This window comes from Maniola hyperantus, chromosome 2, assembly GCF_902806685.2.
Source record: "Maniola hyperantus chromosome 2, iAphHyp1.2, whole genome shotgun sequence".
NCBI lineage: Eukaryota > Metazoa > Arthropoda > Insecta > Lepidoptera > Nymphalidae > Maniola > Maniola hyperantus.
This window is the reverse complement of record NC_048537.1, coordinates 5,491,507-5,509,320: the sequence shown is the minus strand read 5'-3', so window position 1 is coordinate 5,509,320 and position 17,814 is coordinate 5,491,507. Positions and strand designations below refer to the sequence as shown.

Below are 17,814 nucleotides of genomic sequence, written 5' to 3'. Positions count from 1 at the left end.
CCGACACTGCAAATTACAGTGCTGCCAATCGAACTAACGAATCGACAAAACTAAATCATAGAGTAAAGTAATATATACTAATAGTCCAGAGCCGTAAAACCAGTAAAAAAAGTTTATAGACCGCCAAAATTGATGTCAGAAAGTTAAAATCAAAAATAAAAAGGTGATAAAAAGTCGAAAAAGTGTTGAAATATAAATTGCTAAATACCTGCTGTACATTTTGTAGCCTTTTGATAATTACGTATACTCTTGAGTACTTTCTTTTAATTACTCAGAGGCAAGAGTGTCATCTTTCATTAATTAGAAAATGTTCAGTGCCCACATTATACAGCTTCGTCAGTAGCAAGGCATAATTTAAACCAAATAATAATCATGAAAATCGACAGCAGACCCTTGCGATACGCTCATGCTGAAGGGCATACTGACGTGTGTTACACAGAGGATGGAAGGTAGCTTTCATATTTATTATTTAACTAGATTATGCTCGCGACTTCGTCCGCGTCCTATCAAAGTATAATTTAGTCTGGAACAGCATCAAATGGTCTTTGGGCCCTGTTTACAACCATAGGTTTGTTTCAGGCACATAATAACCTGTGGTCACGATGGTGATGTCAGAATATGGCTTGATATTGAAGACGATGATCCAAATTCCCACTGTGTTGGTGAGAATGCCCTTGCAGTGTGTTTCAAAGACAGCAGACTGTATGTGGCTACTGATAACCATGCAGTGCAAGCCTACACCTTCCCAGCGTTTGATAAAGATGGAATTATTACTAGGTTCACTGCACCAGTTACACAGATTATATCAAAACCAAAAATTGAGGTAACATGTGATATTGGTTTATGAAATTTTGACTTTTAATTTAACATTGAATTTGAGATTTTTGTTTAACACTGAATTTCTATAACTTTTATTGTAGTTATGATAATATATTTAATAATAAGGATAAATATGGCAAAAAGACAATGTGATGGTTATTCAAAAACTAGCTTATGCCCGCGACTTCGTCCGCGTGCGATAAATTTTGGGCCCCTATTTTACCTCCTTAGGGGTTGAATTTAAAAAAAAATTCTTAGCGGATGTCTACGTCATAATAGTTATCTGCATACCAAATTTCAGCCCGATTCATCCAGTTGTTTGAGCTGTGCGTTGATAGATCAGTCAGTCAGTCAGTCACCTTTTCGTTTTATATATTTATAAAATAAAAGAATATAAGAGAGTAAAAGTAAACAAAAAAAATAGCAAACATATAACACAAAGGAGAGAAAAACACAAAGCGGCCACAAACTTTTACAGCGAGCTTTACTCTTCTAATCAACTAAGTACAAATTTTATATTCATTTTTTTATAATCATTAATGTTAATATTATAGGCCTTAGGATGTACATCAGAAAACATGGAAGCAAAAATCTGCAGCCTTGAAGGAGGTGCCCCCTTATTTGTGATGTCAGAGCACAAAGGTCCTGTACTAAGTATAGCAATATGTCCGCACATGAAGTATGCTTGCACAGCTTCTGGAGATGGTGCTATGAGGGTCTGGGATATAGACACACAGAAAGTTGTAAAAGAGGTCTTGTGTGTTCCAAAAATCAACACTTTCTTTGCAGCCAAAGTTTTATGTGAGTATTATTATTACCTACTGAAAAGTTTATTTAAATAATCTCTTAATTATTTGACCTGGTACAAATGCAAAACATTATTGTACAAAGCTAAGTAAAAAGACTATATCACTACCCATATTATAAATGCGAAAGTGTGTTTGTTTGTTTGTTGTTTTATTGTTTTGCCCTTCAATCACGTCGCAATGGAACAACGGATCGACGTGATTTTTGCATGGGTATAGTTTAAACCTCGAGAGTGACATATGCTACTTTTTATCCCAGAAAATGAAAGAGCTCCTACATGATTTCTACTGACGCGGGCATCAGCTAGCAATATCTCTATATATAAAAATGAATCGCTGAACAGCTGAACCGATTTCGCTAATTCTTTTTTCATAATATTCCTTGAAGTACGAAGATGGTTCTTACGGAGAGAAAAATTTTAAAAAATTGAATCAACTGTTAGGCGGTATGAAGGTCGCCAGGGCAGCTAGTCATAAATACATTAGGATTACACACATTTAAGATAAACAGCCTTTACACTGTGTAAAAACTAATTTGTACGCTTAAACACATAGAGATAAAGTTATATGTTTATGATTTCAGGTCATATGGATTTTGAACCATCAGAGGGAAAGCTTCTCGCTTATCCACACAACAGAGAAATAGTTATTTTGGACTGTGAAAGCTGGAGTCAACGAATGACATTTACTCATAGTACTGTTAGTACCACAATCTAATCTAAAGTACCCATATTATCAACTAGCTGATGCCCGCGACTTCGTCCGCGTGGAATTAGATTTTTCAAAATCCCGCGGGAACTCTTTGATTTTCCCTGATAAAAAGTAGCCTATGTCTGAATCCAGGATATAATCTATCTCCATTCTAAATTTCATCCAAATCCGTTCAGCCGTTTTTGCGTGACTGAGTAACAAACATCCAAACATCTAAACATCCAAACATCCACACTTTCACATTTATAATATTTTGTCCTTCAATCACGTCGCAATAAAGCAACAGATCGACGTGATTTTTTGCATGCGTATAGTTAAAGACCTGGAGAGTGACATAGGCTACTTTATATCAAAGAGTTCCCACGAGATTTTCAAAAATGTAAATCCACTCAAACGAAGTCGCGTGCATCATTTAGTTACACAATATTAAATCGTACACAAATCATAATCTATATATATATAAAAGGAAAAGCTGACTGACTGACTGATCTATCAACGCACAGCTCAAACTACTGGACGGATCAGGCTGAAATTTGGCATGCAGATAAGCTATTATGATGTAGACATCCGCTAAGCAAGGATTTTTGAATATTCAACCCCAAAGGGGGTAAAATAAGGGTTTGTAATTTGTGTAGTCCATGCGAATGTAGTCGCGGGAATAAGCTAATAATATTATAAATGTGTAAGTGTGTCTGTCAGTCTGTTTGCAACCTTTTCACAGACCATCTACTTAAACAATTTTGACGAAATGCGGGTATGGAGAGCTATGGAGTATCCCTGAGATACGTTCCTTTTTATCCTAGAAATCAAAGAGGTTCGACAAGATTTTAATAAATACAAATCCGCGCAAAGTAATGAGAATCATCTAGATTGTAAAACATATACCTATAAGTTATAACAATTGTTATATAAGTTTATTATTAGTGAAATTGTTTTCAGATAAAATGTGCCATATCGCAATGTCTATTCTCCCCCTGTGGACAGTATCTAGCTGGCAGTACAGTGGCTGGCCAGGTAGCTGTGTGGGAGGTCGAGTCGGGGACCTGTATAGGTATTATTGAGCATCCCACCTCACATAATGTGTCCGCTATGGCTTGGAACCCTAAAGGTAAAATTCCCAAGTATAATAGTAGGGTACCACAGTTATCCATTTTCCAGCAAATTTATCCAGTTCAAAACATTTATTATTATTTTATTATTTATTTACTTATTACTATGATTTAATTACACCGGCATAAAGCCCAATAACATTTTTCGAGTTTATATATCTTTCTTCTACATTTTACCAGTTTATAACTAACTTTTCCAGCTAACCAGCGCATCCTTGCGCATCTATAGTGTGTTGAATTAATATCTTACTTTTGGTTTAGGCAATGGAATCCTAGTGTACTGTGACGTGGCAGGTCAGTTAGGCATGTTGGTGAACTGCTATGGCAAGGAAAGCGGTAAAGCTGACGGTGATGATGTTGAAATGGTTGAAAGAGCTGATGATGATGGTAAGTTCAGTGCATACATATTACATATTACACTGCTACTAAATCATCCAAATTGGGTATTTGACTCCATTTTTTTATTACTTTATTATAAACTAGGATAAAAGGAAAAACTAATTAAATTGATCAAATAACAAAAAATTATAAGCATTTAAATATTTCTGATTAGACACAGATAGCGATATAGCAGTTTGACGTCACACCTTACTATTGCCATAGTAGCTTCGTGCGGTTTCATACAAATTTTCGTTTTGCGAGAAAGAGATAGAAGACCCTCCCACTCCAAAATTAAAATGCCTGTAACTTTGTAAATCTTAGTTGCATTTTAAATTTTTTTTCAGCATACGTCATTATTTTTATCCTAGTTTATAATAAAGTAATAATATTTATAAAACTCAAAAGTAGGAAAATATCCAATTAGCTGGAGTTTTGGAGGTAGACCTAGTAACTGTTAATCAATTTATTGTGACACAAAAGGAAAAATAAATCTGCCTAGTCTATTCATTTTCAGGTAGCTTAGGTAGCGTTTGAAATAAAACTTACGACTTCGAAAAATCCTGTACCCCTTTCAGATAAGGTCAAGACTACATCATTGAGGCTAATTCTGACACAATCTGTAAACTGAATTGACAGTTCTAAATATAGTGCTCATCCTTTTCTGCAAGGAGCATTATGAAACATTACATTTAAAAACATGCCATTTTGGTTTAAAGATTGTGTACAGTGGAATTTTTAAAGAATATTTAAACATATGTACCAATAATTAATCGAAAATGGCTGCATTATCATTCCCTGTCACTTACACACTACACCTGCGTATTTCAAATTAGGTGTACACATATTTTTTTAGACAATGACGAATTGCTAGACAACCTAATCGAGAACTACGAGAGTGATGACGACAACGCCATATCGTTGGAGAAGATAAAGAATGAAACTCTCGGCCTGGTTGACAAGGATGACTTCCGGCCGGCGTCAGCGGCCCCTCCCCCCGCGCCTGCCACCACTCCCCCGCAGCCGCCATTCCAGCCCTCCTCTACCCCGGTACATCTAGAACACAGGTGAGCGGACTAAACCACAGAAAACTTTAATAGTACCTTTTAGAAGATTACTCCACGAAAACATTTAAATACTCATAAATAGCGACTCTTGTTGCGACACAATAAAGCGCAATTCAGCTTAAAATTTAATAAACGTCTCCCCTTCTATCGCGTAAAGTTTTACATCTCTCACTCAGAGATGAAAATTACGCGTCGGAAAGACGCGCTGCCATGGGTATACACATGACCAAATTAGCCCGGCATGTTATGTATAAAGATGCATTTAAAGTTTAAACATTCGTACGTGGGGTGAGAAGTCTAATTCGTCATACATTCGCCTACGGTCTCGTCACGTCACGCACTCGCAGAATAGCGAGATTATGCGTGACATAGATGAGATCAATGGCGTGGAGTGGCGAGCTGCAACACGATGGCCAATATGTAAACGCACGGGTAATATTCTCGGTATGCTTACAGCAACGTCAAATCGCATGGTGGTCTGAGACTGGTTAAATTGGTTACATAAAACGTTTTTATTGTTTTTTGCATCATATCAAAATCGTAATTCAGAATTCATCTCATCTTTTCAGATACATGTGTTGGAACGACATAGGTATCGTCCGCTGTCACACTGCAGAAAACGGCGAATCGAGCATCGACGTGGAATTCCACGACTCGGGCGTCCACCACGGCATACACCTCAACAACTACCTCAACCACACCATGGCCAGCTTGTCCTCACATGTGTTGGCGCTAGCTTGCGAAACGCCTAGGTAATACCTAGTTTTTCTTTTTTTTTTTGCTTTGTGTAAAATGCACTTCGCCAATGTCACGTAGAAACCCTATTTTTCCATAGCTGATATAAAAGATAAACAATTCACAAATATAAGTGACACTAGTAAGCGTACATCAACCAATCAGAGATGATCGCGATCGTGACATTGTATCTGTCACTCTACCGCAATCGAGCCGCTTAGTTTAGAGTCAATATTGCATTATGCACATAAGATAAACTTATGAAAAGTGTCACTGATTACTGATTAGTTTCACTGAATAATCAGTGAGGCCTGAAAATGACTGCATGTTAACGTTACAGTGCGTAAAAGTAAAACCCTTTAATTGGAGATCTATAATCACGATATTTTCTGTCCCTTTCCTGTCCATAAAGGGCAGGTTTCGCCATAACTTGAAAAGCTACAGTAGAGCCTCAGTAATTACTTAATTTTGTTCACAGTAAACTAGTGTGCATATCGTTAGTGGGTAGTAGTAAGGAATGGAGCGTCTCTATGCCCGATACGGAGGAAATCCTCTGTGTAGTCGCCACTAGCGGGCTGGTCGCTTGTGCTACCAACGCGAGGCTGCTTAGACTCTTCACGCCTTGTGGGACTCAGAGACAGGTGGGTTCTACTTTTACAACTTTGAATACATAAAAGGTGTATAAATTAAGCCCCAATTTCAATATTGGAGCACAGAATACTTAACAGTATCTTACAGTTATAGAAGGTTCACTCTACAAAGATATTTAAATAAATAACTTTGTAGAGTGAACCTTCAATAAAGTGCAATTTAGCTCGCATAGTACTGCAATCAAAAGTTAACTCACTACCCACACACTTTCACTCTCTTATGACATCGAACTAAAAATGCTGATAACACTAGTAATAAAACTTGCAGGTCAGCTCTGGCAAGTCTGTGTTAATCGACTGAAAGGTACTATTTGAATACTCGCAACAAGTTAATTTCTGTAATTTCCATTTGAAAATAACTATGTACCTACCGCCTTTTATTGCAGAATCAATTCTGCAAATTTTATTGCTAGTAGACGCTATTATCTGGACAAAAAAAATCCTTTTTTTAATAAATTTTAATATGAGTGAGTAAAATGAACTGTCAGAATGGAAAATGGGCAACTAACATCACACAACCAAGCCGCATCGTATTTCTAAAAATACCGTAAATTACAGGAATTAGTTCCAGTCTAAAAGATATCTTATCTGTATAGGTGATATCGTTAGCCGGACCGGTCGTAGCTTTGGCGGGTTTCAGCACCACCTTGCTTGCGGCATACCATCACACGGACCCCGGCCTCTCAGACCAACATCTTGCTATGGATATCGTAGCACTTAATGGTAATAGACAACATAATACTACTAACCCTAAAAAGTATTTTAATATCCCTAATCACTTGTCATTGCGTCTATGATATACTCAACCGTGATAAAAAGTTAGTTTTGTTGCCACAATATAATGCGTAAAAACTAACTTTTCACGCGCCATTTTAACTTTGTGTTAAAAATTTCATGTCAAAAGTACGATTTTAGTCCTTATTTTGTTCGATCATATCTTCTTTTTACGGAAATAGCAAGTTATATAGCAAAATGACTCCTCACGCGCCATCTTAACTCTATGGGTCAACTGGCATGCCAATTGTACGGTTCACCTTTAACTATTGTCTAAAATCAATTATCCCAAATTTAATCAATTGATAGATTAGATAGAACAATTTATATTCTATCGAGGCTTTTTTCTAGGTCGTCAAGTACGCAGCAAAACGGTCCTTCTGCCCTTAACCCCAGGGTCCAAATTATCTTGGATCGGCACCACAGATGTAGGATCACCATGTGCTTACGATAATACCGGCACATTAAGATTGTATGATGTATCTAGCGGTGTGTGGATGCCAATATGTGACACCACTACACACTCAAAAGGCGCTTCGGATTCTTGGTTTATAGTTTCGGTAAGTTTATCCAATATCCAGCAAAATAATGCTATTCTGCTATTGACATTACAGAATATCTACTTTATTAGCTTATACGAAAACTAGTACCGCAGATACTCTTTCAGAAACTCAGATGCGTCCGCTAAGTTATTTATATGGCGCTAATTCCAAACTTACGTCACGTGTTCATGTAGTTTTGATGTTATATTCTACATAATGATTGATATTCTATTTGTAGATAAGTGAGCCAACACAGAAGGTGCGAGCTATCATGTGCCGGGGGACGTCATTCCCACAGACGGTTCCCAAACCAATCGTCGCCGAACTTTCTATACAGGTACATTATTTATCTGTTTAAACTTTATGAAACACTCCCTGTTTTTGAAGGTTGTCTGTCCTTAAATTTAGCTGACTTATAGCAAATAAACATTATTAAACTTTTCAGATTCCCCTTTGTGAGTTGGACACCGAAAAAACCCAATACGAGGAACAGTTAGTACGATGGGCACACACTACATCAGAAGTTGACGTGAAGGCAGCTAGAGAAACTGCTCTCAAATTATTTGCTGTGAGTATCGTAATGAAAAGGCGGCCATCCATACTTTTATTAGTAGATTTTTGTAATGATATTTATTTCTAATAGTGTTAAAAACCGACCAAGTGCGAGTCGAACTCACGCAGCGAAGCTTCCGTACCTTGGAAGGTTACATGTAAATATTTTGGTGCTTAAATTGTCTCCAACTGCAAATGTAAGTTTGTAACCGCAAAAAATTATGCTTTATGTGATATAATTATTACAAATTAACGATTTTCAGGTTTTTTTCCTCTATTTCCTTTGTGCTGTGAGACTTTGGTTCTTGCACAATGGAACGGAGCCCTTCGGGTGCAAGTTCGACTTGCACTTGACTGGATTTTCCTTTTAAGACACGGAACCCTAAAAATGCTGTAATGCAATAATAACCGCTAAACAGTTTTATACTTTTGTAGCTGGCGTGTCGAAGTGAAATAGAGCAGAGGGCCCTCGAACTTATGGAACTACTAAAAGACGACCGCTTGCTCCCTCTTGCGGCCAAATACGCGTCGCGGTTAGGCCGAATGCATTTGGCTGACAAATTATCAAATCTGGCCGAAACGTGGGAAAGAGATGCCGACAAATTCAATATAGCCCAGAACTGTCATTTCCAAGAACTGGAAACACAGGAAACGTATGACGTCGCTAACACAGAACAGGATCTCAACGCGAGTTTAATTATACCGCAAAAAACTATTAAAAAGAAAATTGAAATTGATAATCCTATTAAACCAGTTGTGAGTACATTTTTTGACCATTTTTGTGACTAACGACCGAAATTAGTAATCAATCTATCTGTAAAATCCGTCTATAAGTCACTCAACAACATTGTTATATTTTGTCAAAAAAGATTACACAGTTTATGAAAATAACAATGTTGTTAAGTGACTTATCGAAAGATAGATTATTAATTTCGGCATTTAAAAAAATAAGGATTTTAATTTATCAATCCAATTTCAGAAAATATTCTAACCTTACTTATCCTTCTGAGTGAATGTATAGGTATAAATGGTATTGAAATAAATTTTAGCCAATAAAATCATCGCCCGGCGGTGCGAGAAATCCGTTCCGGAAGCAGCAAGAAATAGCAAAGGTAGTTCAGAGTCCGCTAAGCTTGACCGAGAGGACTCTTGTAGAGGTGCACGCTACAAAAGACTCAAGCGATAATTGTGATGTGAGTTTACATAAGATTAAAATAAATTTTCTAACCACCCTATCACTTTTTTCAGTTATCAGTCGAAAATTGTAAAATCTATTTTCTTTTCCTATTCTACCTTACCTGCTAATTCTGTTTATAGTTTTTTGTAGTTATAAGGAACGTTATTTATTATGTTTATTAATTACTAGCTTAATGCCTGCGACTTTGTCCACGTGGAAGATATAAAAGCCCTATTTTACCCCTTAGGGATTGTATTTACAAAAATCCTTTCTAAGCGAATGTCTGTCATAATAGCTATCTGCATACCAAATATCAGCCCGATCCGTCCATTAGTTTAAGCTCCGTGTTGATAGATCAGTCAGTCAGTCAGCTGTTCCTTTTATATATTTAAGATTTTATTTAAAGCGATTGATTTCAAGACGGGGAAAACCAATTGAAATGTATCGCAATAACGGAACAAATTTTGTAGGCGTTAAAACTCTTTGAAATCAAGTTGTGGTGCAAACTTAAATGTGTAATTAATAAAAATATAATATACTATATGATTACCGCGACTTAGTCCGCGTGGATTTAGGTGAAAAACTAGCAGACAAACGGACATACACAATTTCGCATTTATAATATTAGTACCTATGGATATAATTATTTGTTTTAATGAAATCACTTAATTTCAGCCTTTAAAGCTACACGGAGGGGAAACATTCGTGGACTGGTTCTCTCGCAATAAATCGTCATTGGAAAAGGAGAATCCTGAACTTACTCCATCCGAATTAACCCGACATTGTGTGAGAACATTCAAATCACTTCAAAGTAAAAACATAGAAAATGGACTAAAAAGAAAGCTTAATGAAAGTATTGAAGAGCCACCAGTCGTGAACGCTCCGAAACAATCGAAACTTAGTACCTTCGCGTTTTCAAAGAAAAGCTAAGCTAAGTGTTTTTAATTAAGAAATCCGGTTTTTTTTGTTGAAGGTGGACTAGCCTATCTCAATGATTTCTCTGAAATTATAAAGTATCAGAACTGAGTGACTCCCCTGTAAAAATAAGTTTAAAGCAGAATTATGTTTATTTATTTCGGATTTAATAACAACATATAATTTTTAATTCTTATTTTCTGACACAATTTATGTTTCTGGACAGGTTTTCAATAAGTCAAGTTTGTTCTGTATTCGACGGCTGTTGTAAGACAGTACTATACTACATAGTTTTAAGCAAGTAATTATTGAACTACTATTTTTAAACAATTTTATATTTCCAAATACTTTGACGAAAATATATATTATATTTTCACATAAATGACGTTTTTGTTTTACACATTGACTAATTCAGCTTCATCGGGTGGTGGGAATATTCCTTCTTTGAACATAGATTGCCATTCGCTTCCTTTGGGATAAGAGAACTTTTGAAGCGTTTCTGGAAACATTTTCGTACTGTATCCTGGAACCTGTAAATAATAAAGTAGTTTGTAAGACATTTTTTTTAATATCGCAGATTATTCTTATAATATTTTCTTCAAGTTAATATTTTTGTAATAATCCAACTAAGTACAATATGCTTTGGGTCCACAAACTTGATAAAGTTTACTAACACAGTGGTTTCAGTTAACGAGAGAGAACGAAAAGAGGGAATCAACAAAAGTGGCATAATTTCTGAGAGCTAAAACAACATAGTAGAGTTTTAGTTTGCGTTAGCTCAGAAGCGCTGTCTCGCTCTGGTTACATGAAAGCGTTACGGTTATCGCTACTTTTCACAACTCAACCGAGACTGAGCGGACGAAGTAGAACTAATATATCCACGCGAAGACACATACCCTCCACTGTCGTCCAGAGTTTATTACTCCATGCAAACTGTATTAACTCACAAAAACCGATAGTAGAAATTACCTTAGGCGCGAGATATCTAGCGTTCTCCACTACACACGGGTCGTAGAAATGTTCGTGCTGTTGGTCGACGTACTCAATAAGCCGTCCCTCCATAGTCCCGGACACGCACGCGTAGTCCCACAGCTGTAGATGCTGCACCATCTCGCACAGCCCCACGCCGCCCGCGTGAGGGCACACTTTCACTAAAACCACCATTCAAAATCTAAATTTATTTATTTCATGTAAGACAACTAGTGTCTCTTAAGGTACGCTTACACGGGCAATCGAAATTCTGCGATTCCAGGCAATTCACGTAACCGGGTAATATACGTATGGCAATCTGGAGCAATAAGTGGAGCAATTATGTTGCATAACATTGCTGAAATTTTTAAGTATTGCTGGGTATTGCCGTAAATTGGTTCATGTGGTCGAGACGTCATAATTGACTTAATTGCCTGGAATTGCGGAATTTCAATTTCCCGTAGAAACGTACCTTTATCGTAAGTTCTGCTGAGAAGAACCGGCAAGGAACCCGGCAGTTACTATTTTCAAATCATAAAAATGTACAATACAAACAAACAGCTTTAAGTTGGAGTTGAAGGAAGATTGTAATTCGCTATGTAGTCGCACATAGCGAATTACAATCTTCCTTTAATCGGTTAGGTATACGTTGCTCAGCAATCAGCTGGAGTTGCCGTGAACTTAATGATGAATCATGACTTTTATTCTTTGCGGAACAGTTAACTTTTGATTTTTTCATCGGAAATGGTAAATCCAACTACTAGTAGGTACGTTTCGTTAAATAAAATAAAAATAAAAAAGCTTTTATTATTCCTTACCATGCACATACATTTTGAATACTTATTTTTTAATTTTATCTTATTATTAACATTATATTATTACAATTAGTTTTAATTTTTTTCTTATTATTATAAATTATAAATTACGTTTACGTTACGTTACATTCCTACAATAGCATTAAATTGCTAATCAGAGAACCGTATCTTGGAAATCGTTCCCTTCTTCCATACCTTTAAGTTTCTTAGCCATGAGATAAACGGATAGGATCTCGTTAACACCGCCGATGCGAGCCGAGTCGATCTGACAGTACTGCATACCGCCACTCTGCAGGAACTGCTTGAACATCACGCGATTCGCACACATTTCACCCGTTGCTACTCCTATACCGTACGGTCTGTAAATTCAGTAGGTACCTACTAAATACACGTTAATCATTCCCACTCTCTTGCACAACATACCTGTATATAGTGTGCAAGTGAAAGATAATAATAATTAGCGCCGCCATTTTTGTGTAGTTTATTGGCACGAGTTTTATAATAGATTTTAGTACTAATGGTTTGGCACATTTTATAGTTAGGGCTTCGTCAGTTCACTATATTCTTTCACTCAGTTTATTAATCCATCGACGCCCCACTATGGCACATGGGTTTCTTCCCAGAATGAGAATGATTAAGGGCGTTTATTTACAAGTCGTTTTTAAATAACTTAATAAAATTTACTATTATGGGACGGCAAAACAGCTGTACATATATGTATTTGTCACTAATGGCCACAGATACAATTTCCGATCAAAGAATGATCCCTACTTACTTCAGAGCTTGTGATATAGCGGCATGGCCTAACACATCGTCAGGCGAGGTTGGTTCCTCAATCCACATCGGTTTCAAGGGCGCTAGTTTCTTCATCCATTCGATAGCTTCTCCAACACTCCATGCTTGGTTCGCATCTACCATCTACGAATACGTATGGCTTTATCCGTACCCTTATATAAATGCGAAAGTGTGTTTGTTTGTTGGTTTGTCCTTCAATCACGTCGCAACGGTGCAACGGATTGACGTGATTTTTTGCATGGGTATAGATAAAGACCTGGAGAGTGACATAGGCTTTTAAAAAATCTAATTCCACGCGTACGAAGTCGCGGGCATCAGCTAGTTAATCATAATTCAGACGTCATCATTCATCATCATTATCAGTAGGTACGATCGCTACAGTCGGTCGACGAGACAAAGCATACTTGTTGGGTCGCAGGGGCGAGTTTGGTGAGACGTAGGAATTTATACCGTCTAGCTCTAGCAGAACTCGGTAGGTACTTATATGTGCTACGATCACAAAGTTTAAAGGCATTTATTTACAGTAGCCGGCAGGAAATATTGTACATTGACCTTTAGTTGTCGGTCTCAGAGACAACACTACGGAACCGCTATCTCTTTCTAAAGGTCGATGTACAATATTTCCTATAGAGTGTCGGATACTGTAACTTTATGTAAGTATTTACGCTATGGTCATTATCATCATCATCATCATCAACCGATAGACGTCCATTGCTGGACATAGGGTCTTTTTTAGGGACTTCCACACTCTACATAGGACTCTTGTAGGGAGCCGCTGGATTCAGACGGCGCAAGACGATCATCATTATAATCGGTTTTAATTACTATTAGATAAGGCAAAAGACATTCCATTGTCAAATGTATCGATTCGATGTTACATTAGATAGGTAGATAGATAGGTATGTCATTTTGTATTACCAGGATTTTGTCGTCGCCGATGTATTTGCGCACTGCACTGCATCTTCGAATGTCGTCTTCTAAATTGAGTCCTACTTTGACTTTGAAGTGTTTGAAACCCAGACTTAAATATTTATTGCACAATTCTTTCACAAGTTCGTCGCTGTAACCCATCCAACCTGAAATCCCATGTAACATATTAAGAACTAGATGATGCCCGCGACTTCGTCCGCGTGGATTTAGGTTTTCAAAAATCCCGTGGGAACTCTTGGATTTTCCGGGATAAAAGTTGTCTATACCAATTTCCGAAATGCAAGCTAGCTACCTCTGTACTTAATTTAATACAAATCAGTTAAACTGTTGGGCCGTGAAAAGCTAGCAGACAGACAGACAGACACCCTTTCGCATTTATATTATTAGTATGGATTAATAATAAAGAAACACTGCATTGCATTTTTAGTTGTTGCTTGAAAGACTTAAATAAAACTGGCTATGCTAAGACGCCTGTAGGTTTACTCACTTGTACCTAAGCTTTATAGTTCTGCCTTGTTAACTCAAATGTCTTGGCTGAATATACAAACATTTTTATTGGTCCAGCCGAGAACCGAATCCACCCCGTTTTAAGGGCACTTTGAACAAACCGGTACAGTGCGAGTCGGACTCGCACACGAAGGGTTCCGTACCATCGCACAAGATTACCTATGTGCTTTTTGATTTTTTTATTTTACATGGCGGCCATTTTAATTTTTTTATTATTTGTTGCTGTAGCGGCAATAGAAATACACAATCTTTAAAAATTTCAACTCTACCTTCGGTTCATGAGATACAGCCCGCTGACAGACACACGGACGGACTAACGGAAAGCGGAGGCTTAGTAACCCAAGGGTCCCATTGGAACCCTTTGGGTACGGAACCTTAATAAGGTCTTATGGAATAAAGCTCTTCTCACCAACTTGTGTCGTATACGCCGGATATCCTTTTTCCAACAATTGTTTTACTCTTTCTTCTTTTCCAGCAAGTTTGACTTTTAACAATTGAATAGCTTCATCTTTAGTTATCACGTCGGTTATGTAACGAAAGTCTATAGTTGATACCAATTCCTGACCAACAATATTAATTACTATCTATTATAACAACAGGTGTTATACCTATGATAATATATACGTATGCATAGAGAAGAAATTCTGGGATACTAACGTGAGGAATCTAAAAAGTAAAATATGAAAAAAGAATTGAAAAAAAAAAATACCTACATAATTTTTACAATTTTGGATTTTTCAAGACTGCATTAGGTAATGCAAAATACAGAATATAAAGGCAGAACCGGGGGGAGGCCTTATACCCAAATATGGGATCCTTATCTACACTACACAGAATACCTACTCACATAAAAAATCAATTTTTGTAAATTAATATTATAATAATTTATTAACTACCTACCACTACATACCTACAACAAGTAAACTTCACACATACAAAACACACTTAATTATTTTACCAACATAATTATACTAGCAAAACTAACATAAGATTAAGCGAAAATGTTGTAAAAACAAAGAATACCTATTAGATAGACGAGTAGTTATAAGAAAACATTGTATATAGAGATAAGGAAGTTAAATAAAGGCTTAATTAATTAATTAATTAATAACAACAAGATAAGAAATCTCCGAGCGTGACCTTTAGATTTAATGCTTTGTAAACAGGGGGTCACACGATGCATTCATTTGGATAAGTTTTAAACTATTTTGGTAAAGACATCTCTTAAACTAAAAGATATACCTATTTAACTAATTACTGGATTTCACGTTCAAGAAAATCAGTATCTAAATGGGTATAAAACCCTAGATTTCAAACCCTAACCCTAAGCCAAAATCTATGTATAAATTATTTGTCTGGTGGGAGGCTTTGGCCGTGGCTAGTTACCACCCTACCGGCAGAGACGTGCCGCCAAGCGATTAAGTGTTCCGGTACGATGCCGTGTAGAAACGAAAGGGGTATGGGTTTAACACAAACTGCCATACCCCTTCCAGGTTAGCCCGCTTCCATCAGACGGCATCATCACCACCAGGTGAGATTGCAGTCAATAATAAATAATAATAATTAAATAAATAATAAATAATTTATTACCTCTGGTGTTAAGTCAACCAATAGTCTCCATAAAGGTTTGTTTTCAAGTCTGGCCCACAAATCCCATAAAGAGTTAAGAATGGCTGCCACCGCTAAATGTACAACGCCTTTTTCAGGGCCGAGCTGCAAAATTATTGAGAAACATATTGTTTGTGCAGGCTGTTTTCGTAATATATGCGTCGTGTTGTCTTAGCTTGCTGGGTACACTTGACTCACTACTTAAATAATATTTTTATGTTAACTAATTGTATTTTCATTTTTCAATTGTATCAACCGTCTTCTTATAATGTACCTAAGTAGGTAGTAGTTAAAATTTGTTAAAATTAGTGGAGGTGCGTGTACTGTATCGCACTTTACTGTAGCTAGTACACCACAGTAGGTTAAATAGGAGGACTATAGACCTGAGCCACTGAGTAGAAGAAATAAGGACCTGAACAGACAACGCGATGATACCTGAAAATCTATTATCGACCCTTTGTTTTTTGGTAGGGACGGGTTAATATTTTAAGTACCGACGACGCGCGTCCGTGGTTATATAGGCGAAGTGGAGTTGGAATCAAGTCTTTCTGATAACGTAATAAAAATTTATATGAAAAAGAAGGTAGATACCTATTTATAAATATCGTGTAGGTACCAAGTTATTCAAATTACCTACCCATCTCATCTGCGAATCGTTAGTAATAGCGCGCCAGAAGCCAGCGAAATCGGCGAAGATGTCCGCAGCGTTTCGCCCCACGATGAACTTCTTCATGGCTCGAACCGTTAGCACCACGATTTCAGTCCCTCGCCCGCAGGTAAACGTCAGCCCATAGCCCTGCTTGCCTTTCTCTGTGCTCGTCGTCACATATGCACAGGAGTAATTGGGATCTGTGTGCTATACAATCGGTAATAAGTATCTATAAAGGAGAGCTTTCACACATATTTATATAAGTAGACTAGCTTATGCTCGCGACTTCGTCCGCGTGGACTACAAAATTTCAAACCCCTATTTAACCCCCTTAGGAGTTGAATTTTCAAAAATCCTTTCTTAGCGGATGCCTACGTCATAATACTTAGCTATCTGCATGTCAAATTTCAGCCCGATCCGTCCAGTAGTTTGAGCTGTGCGTTGATAGATCAGTCAGTCAGTCAGTCAGTCAGTCAGTCACCTTCTCCTTATATATATATAGATATAGTTAGTTCAGACTTGCCTAGTCAAAAGCTAATTTGGTCAAATTGAGTCCCTAGGATTTTCGATGTCAATCGCAGTGCACCGGTATTTCAGCTTTGGACTATAATAAAGTCTACCATAACAAAACCATATATAATAGACTACAAAACTAAAGCCAGGTTGCCAGTCGCTGGCAAAAGCCAAAGATTATGCTTCTTATTTCTCACTGCAGAGTCATGACCCCTCTAAATTAATTGTACACAACGCTACGGTAGGAGAGATTTCTTGGGATAATAATACGGTGGGTTCCCAGATCCTTCCACATAACTCTAGAGAACGAAATTACGAACGAAACGACTAAGAGAGCTAAATAATACCTAACACTTAAGAGCTTATTTACATAATTGTTAATGCTATAGTTTCTGAAATACATAAGTAGGCTTAATACTTACCTATCAGTAACGAAAACAATACATTACCAAAGCGTCTGATCCATGTCCTCCGAGGGAAGTTGGGAACCTCACATCTTTAACGTCAATTTGAGTGATTTTTAAGCCGTCTCGACTTGGAAAAGGCATTATCTTAAACGCGTGTGGATGCCGACGACTATCTTACACAATTAAATAACTACTACACTATTTTATAACCTGTTTTGTTATCTTCATCGCTCATTAGTTTAATGTTCTGTTTTAAGTTATTTTAGAGCTGATATATGTAAATATTTCAGCACATAATATGTATAGGTATTATTGCCTAATGAGAAGTTATTTATATCATCAAGTCAGTTATGATTTAAAGTATAAAAAAACTTAATTTTAATATG

The 17,814-nt window shown here is 37.0% G+C and overlaps 2 protein-coding genes across 2 annotated transcripts; one reads left to right on the top strand and one right to left on the bottom strand.

The window, feature by feature from the left end:
* Positions 1-91: 91 nt before the first annotated feature.
* Ctf4 (Chromosome transmission fidelity 4) lies at positions 92-10,617 on the top strand. Its single transcript, XM_034980013.2, has 16 exons — positions 92-449; positions 580-823; positions 1,374-1,620; positions 2,209-2,324; positions 3,276-3,444; positions 3,707-3,832; positions 4,680-4,890; positions 5,460-5,642; positions 6,104-6,266; positions 6,872-6,998; positions 7,401-7,609; positions 7,830-7,928; positions 8,037-8,159; positions 8,579-8,899; positions 9,193-9,336; positions 9,996-10,617. Exons 1-16 carry the CDS (start codon positions 373-375, stop codon positions 10,248-10,250), a joined length of 2,814 nt encoding a protein of 937 aa, XP_034835904.1. The 5' UTR covers positions 92-372; the 3' UTR covers positions 10,251-10,617.
* LOC117992340 (mitochondrial enolase superfamily member 1-like) lies at positions 10,376-17,656 on the bottom strand. Its single transcript, XM_034980024.2, has 9 exons — positions 17,471-17,656; positions 16,497-16,715; positions 15,842-15,964; positions 14,661-14,811; positions 13,733-13,890; positions 12,795-12,937; positions 12,215-12,378; positions 11,205-11,386; positions 10,376-10,765 (listed from the first exon to the last, which is right to left on the bottom strand). The coding sequence occupies exons 1-9, from the start codon at positions 17,567-17,569 to the stop codon at positions 10,631-10,633; spliced, it is 1,374 nt and encodes a 457-aa protein (XP_034835915.1). The 5' UTR covers positions 17,570-17,656; the 3' UTR covers positions 10,376-10,630.
* Positions 17,657-17,814: the final 158 nt, after the last annotated feature.

What these genes read in the sequence shown, in the direction of transcription:
- Ctf4 (XM_034980013.2), top strand. Translation starts at nt 373, where the DNA reads ATGAAAATCGACAGCAGACCCTTGCGATACGCTCATGCTGAAGGGCAT. An exon ending in TATCAAAACCAAAAATTGAG is followed by an intron (nt 824 to 1,373) that starts GTAACATGTGAT and finishes TTAATATTATAG; the next exon opens with GCCTTAGGATGTACATCAGA. An exon ending in CTTGTGGGACTCAGAGACAG is followed by an intron (nt 6,267 to 6,871) that starts GTGGGTTCTACT and finishes TTATCTGTATAG; the next exon opens with GTGATATCGTTAGCCGGACC.
- LOC117992340 (XM_034980024.2), bottom strand. Translation starts at nt 17,569, where the DNA reads ATGCCTTTTCCAAGTCGAGACGGCTTAAAAATCACTCAAATTGACGTT. An exon ending in GACATGGATCAGACGCTTTG is followed by an intron (nt 16,716 to 17,470) that starts GTAATGTATTGT and finishes CCGATTGTATAG; the next exon opens with CACACAGATCCCAATTACTC. An exon ending in TCGGCGACGACAAAATCCTG is followed by an intron (nt 12,938 to 13,732) that starts GTAATACAAAAT and finishes ACGTATTCGTAG; the next exon opens with ATGGTAGATGCGAACCAAGC.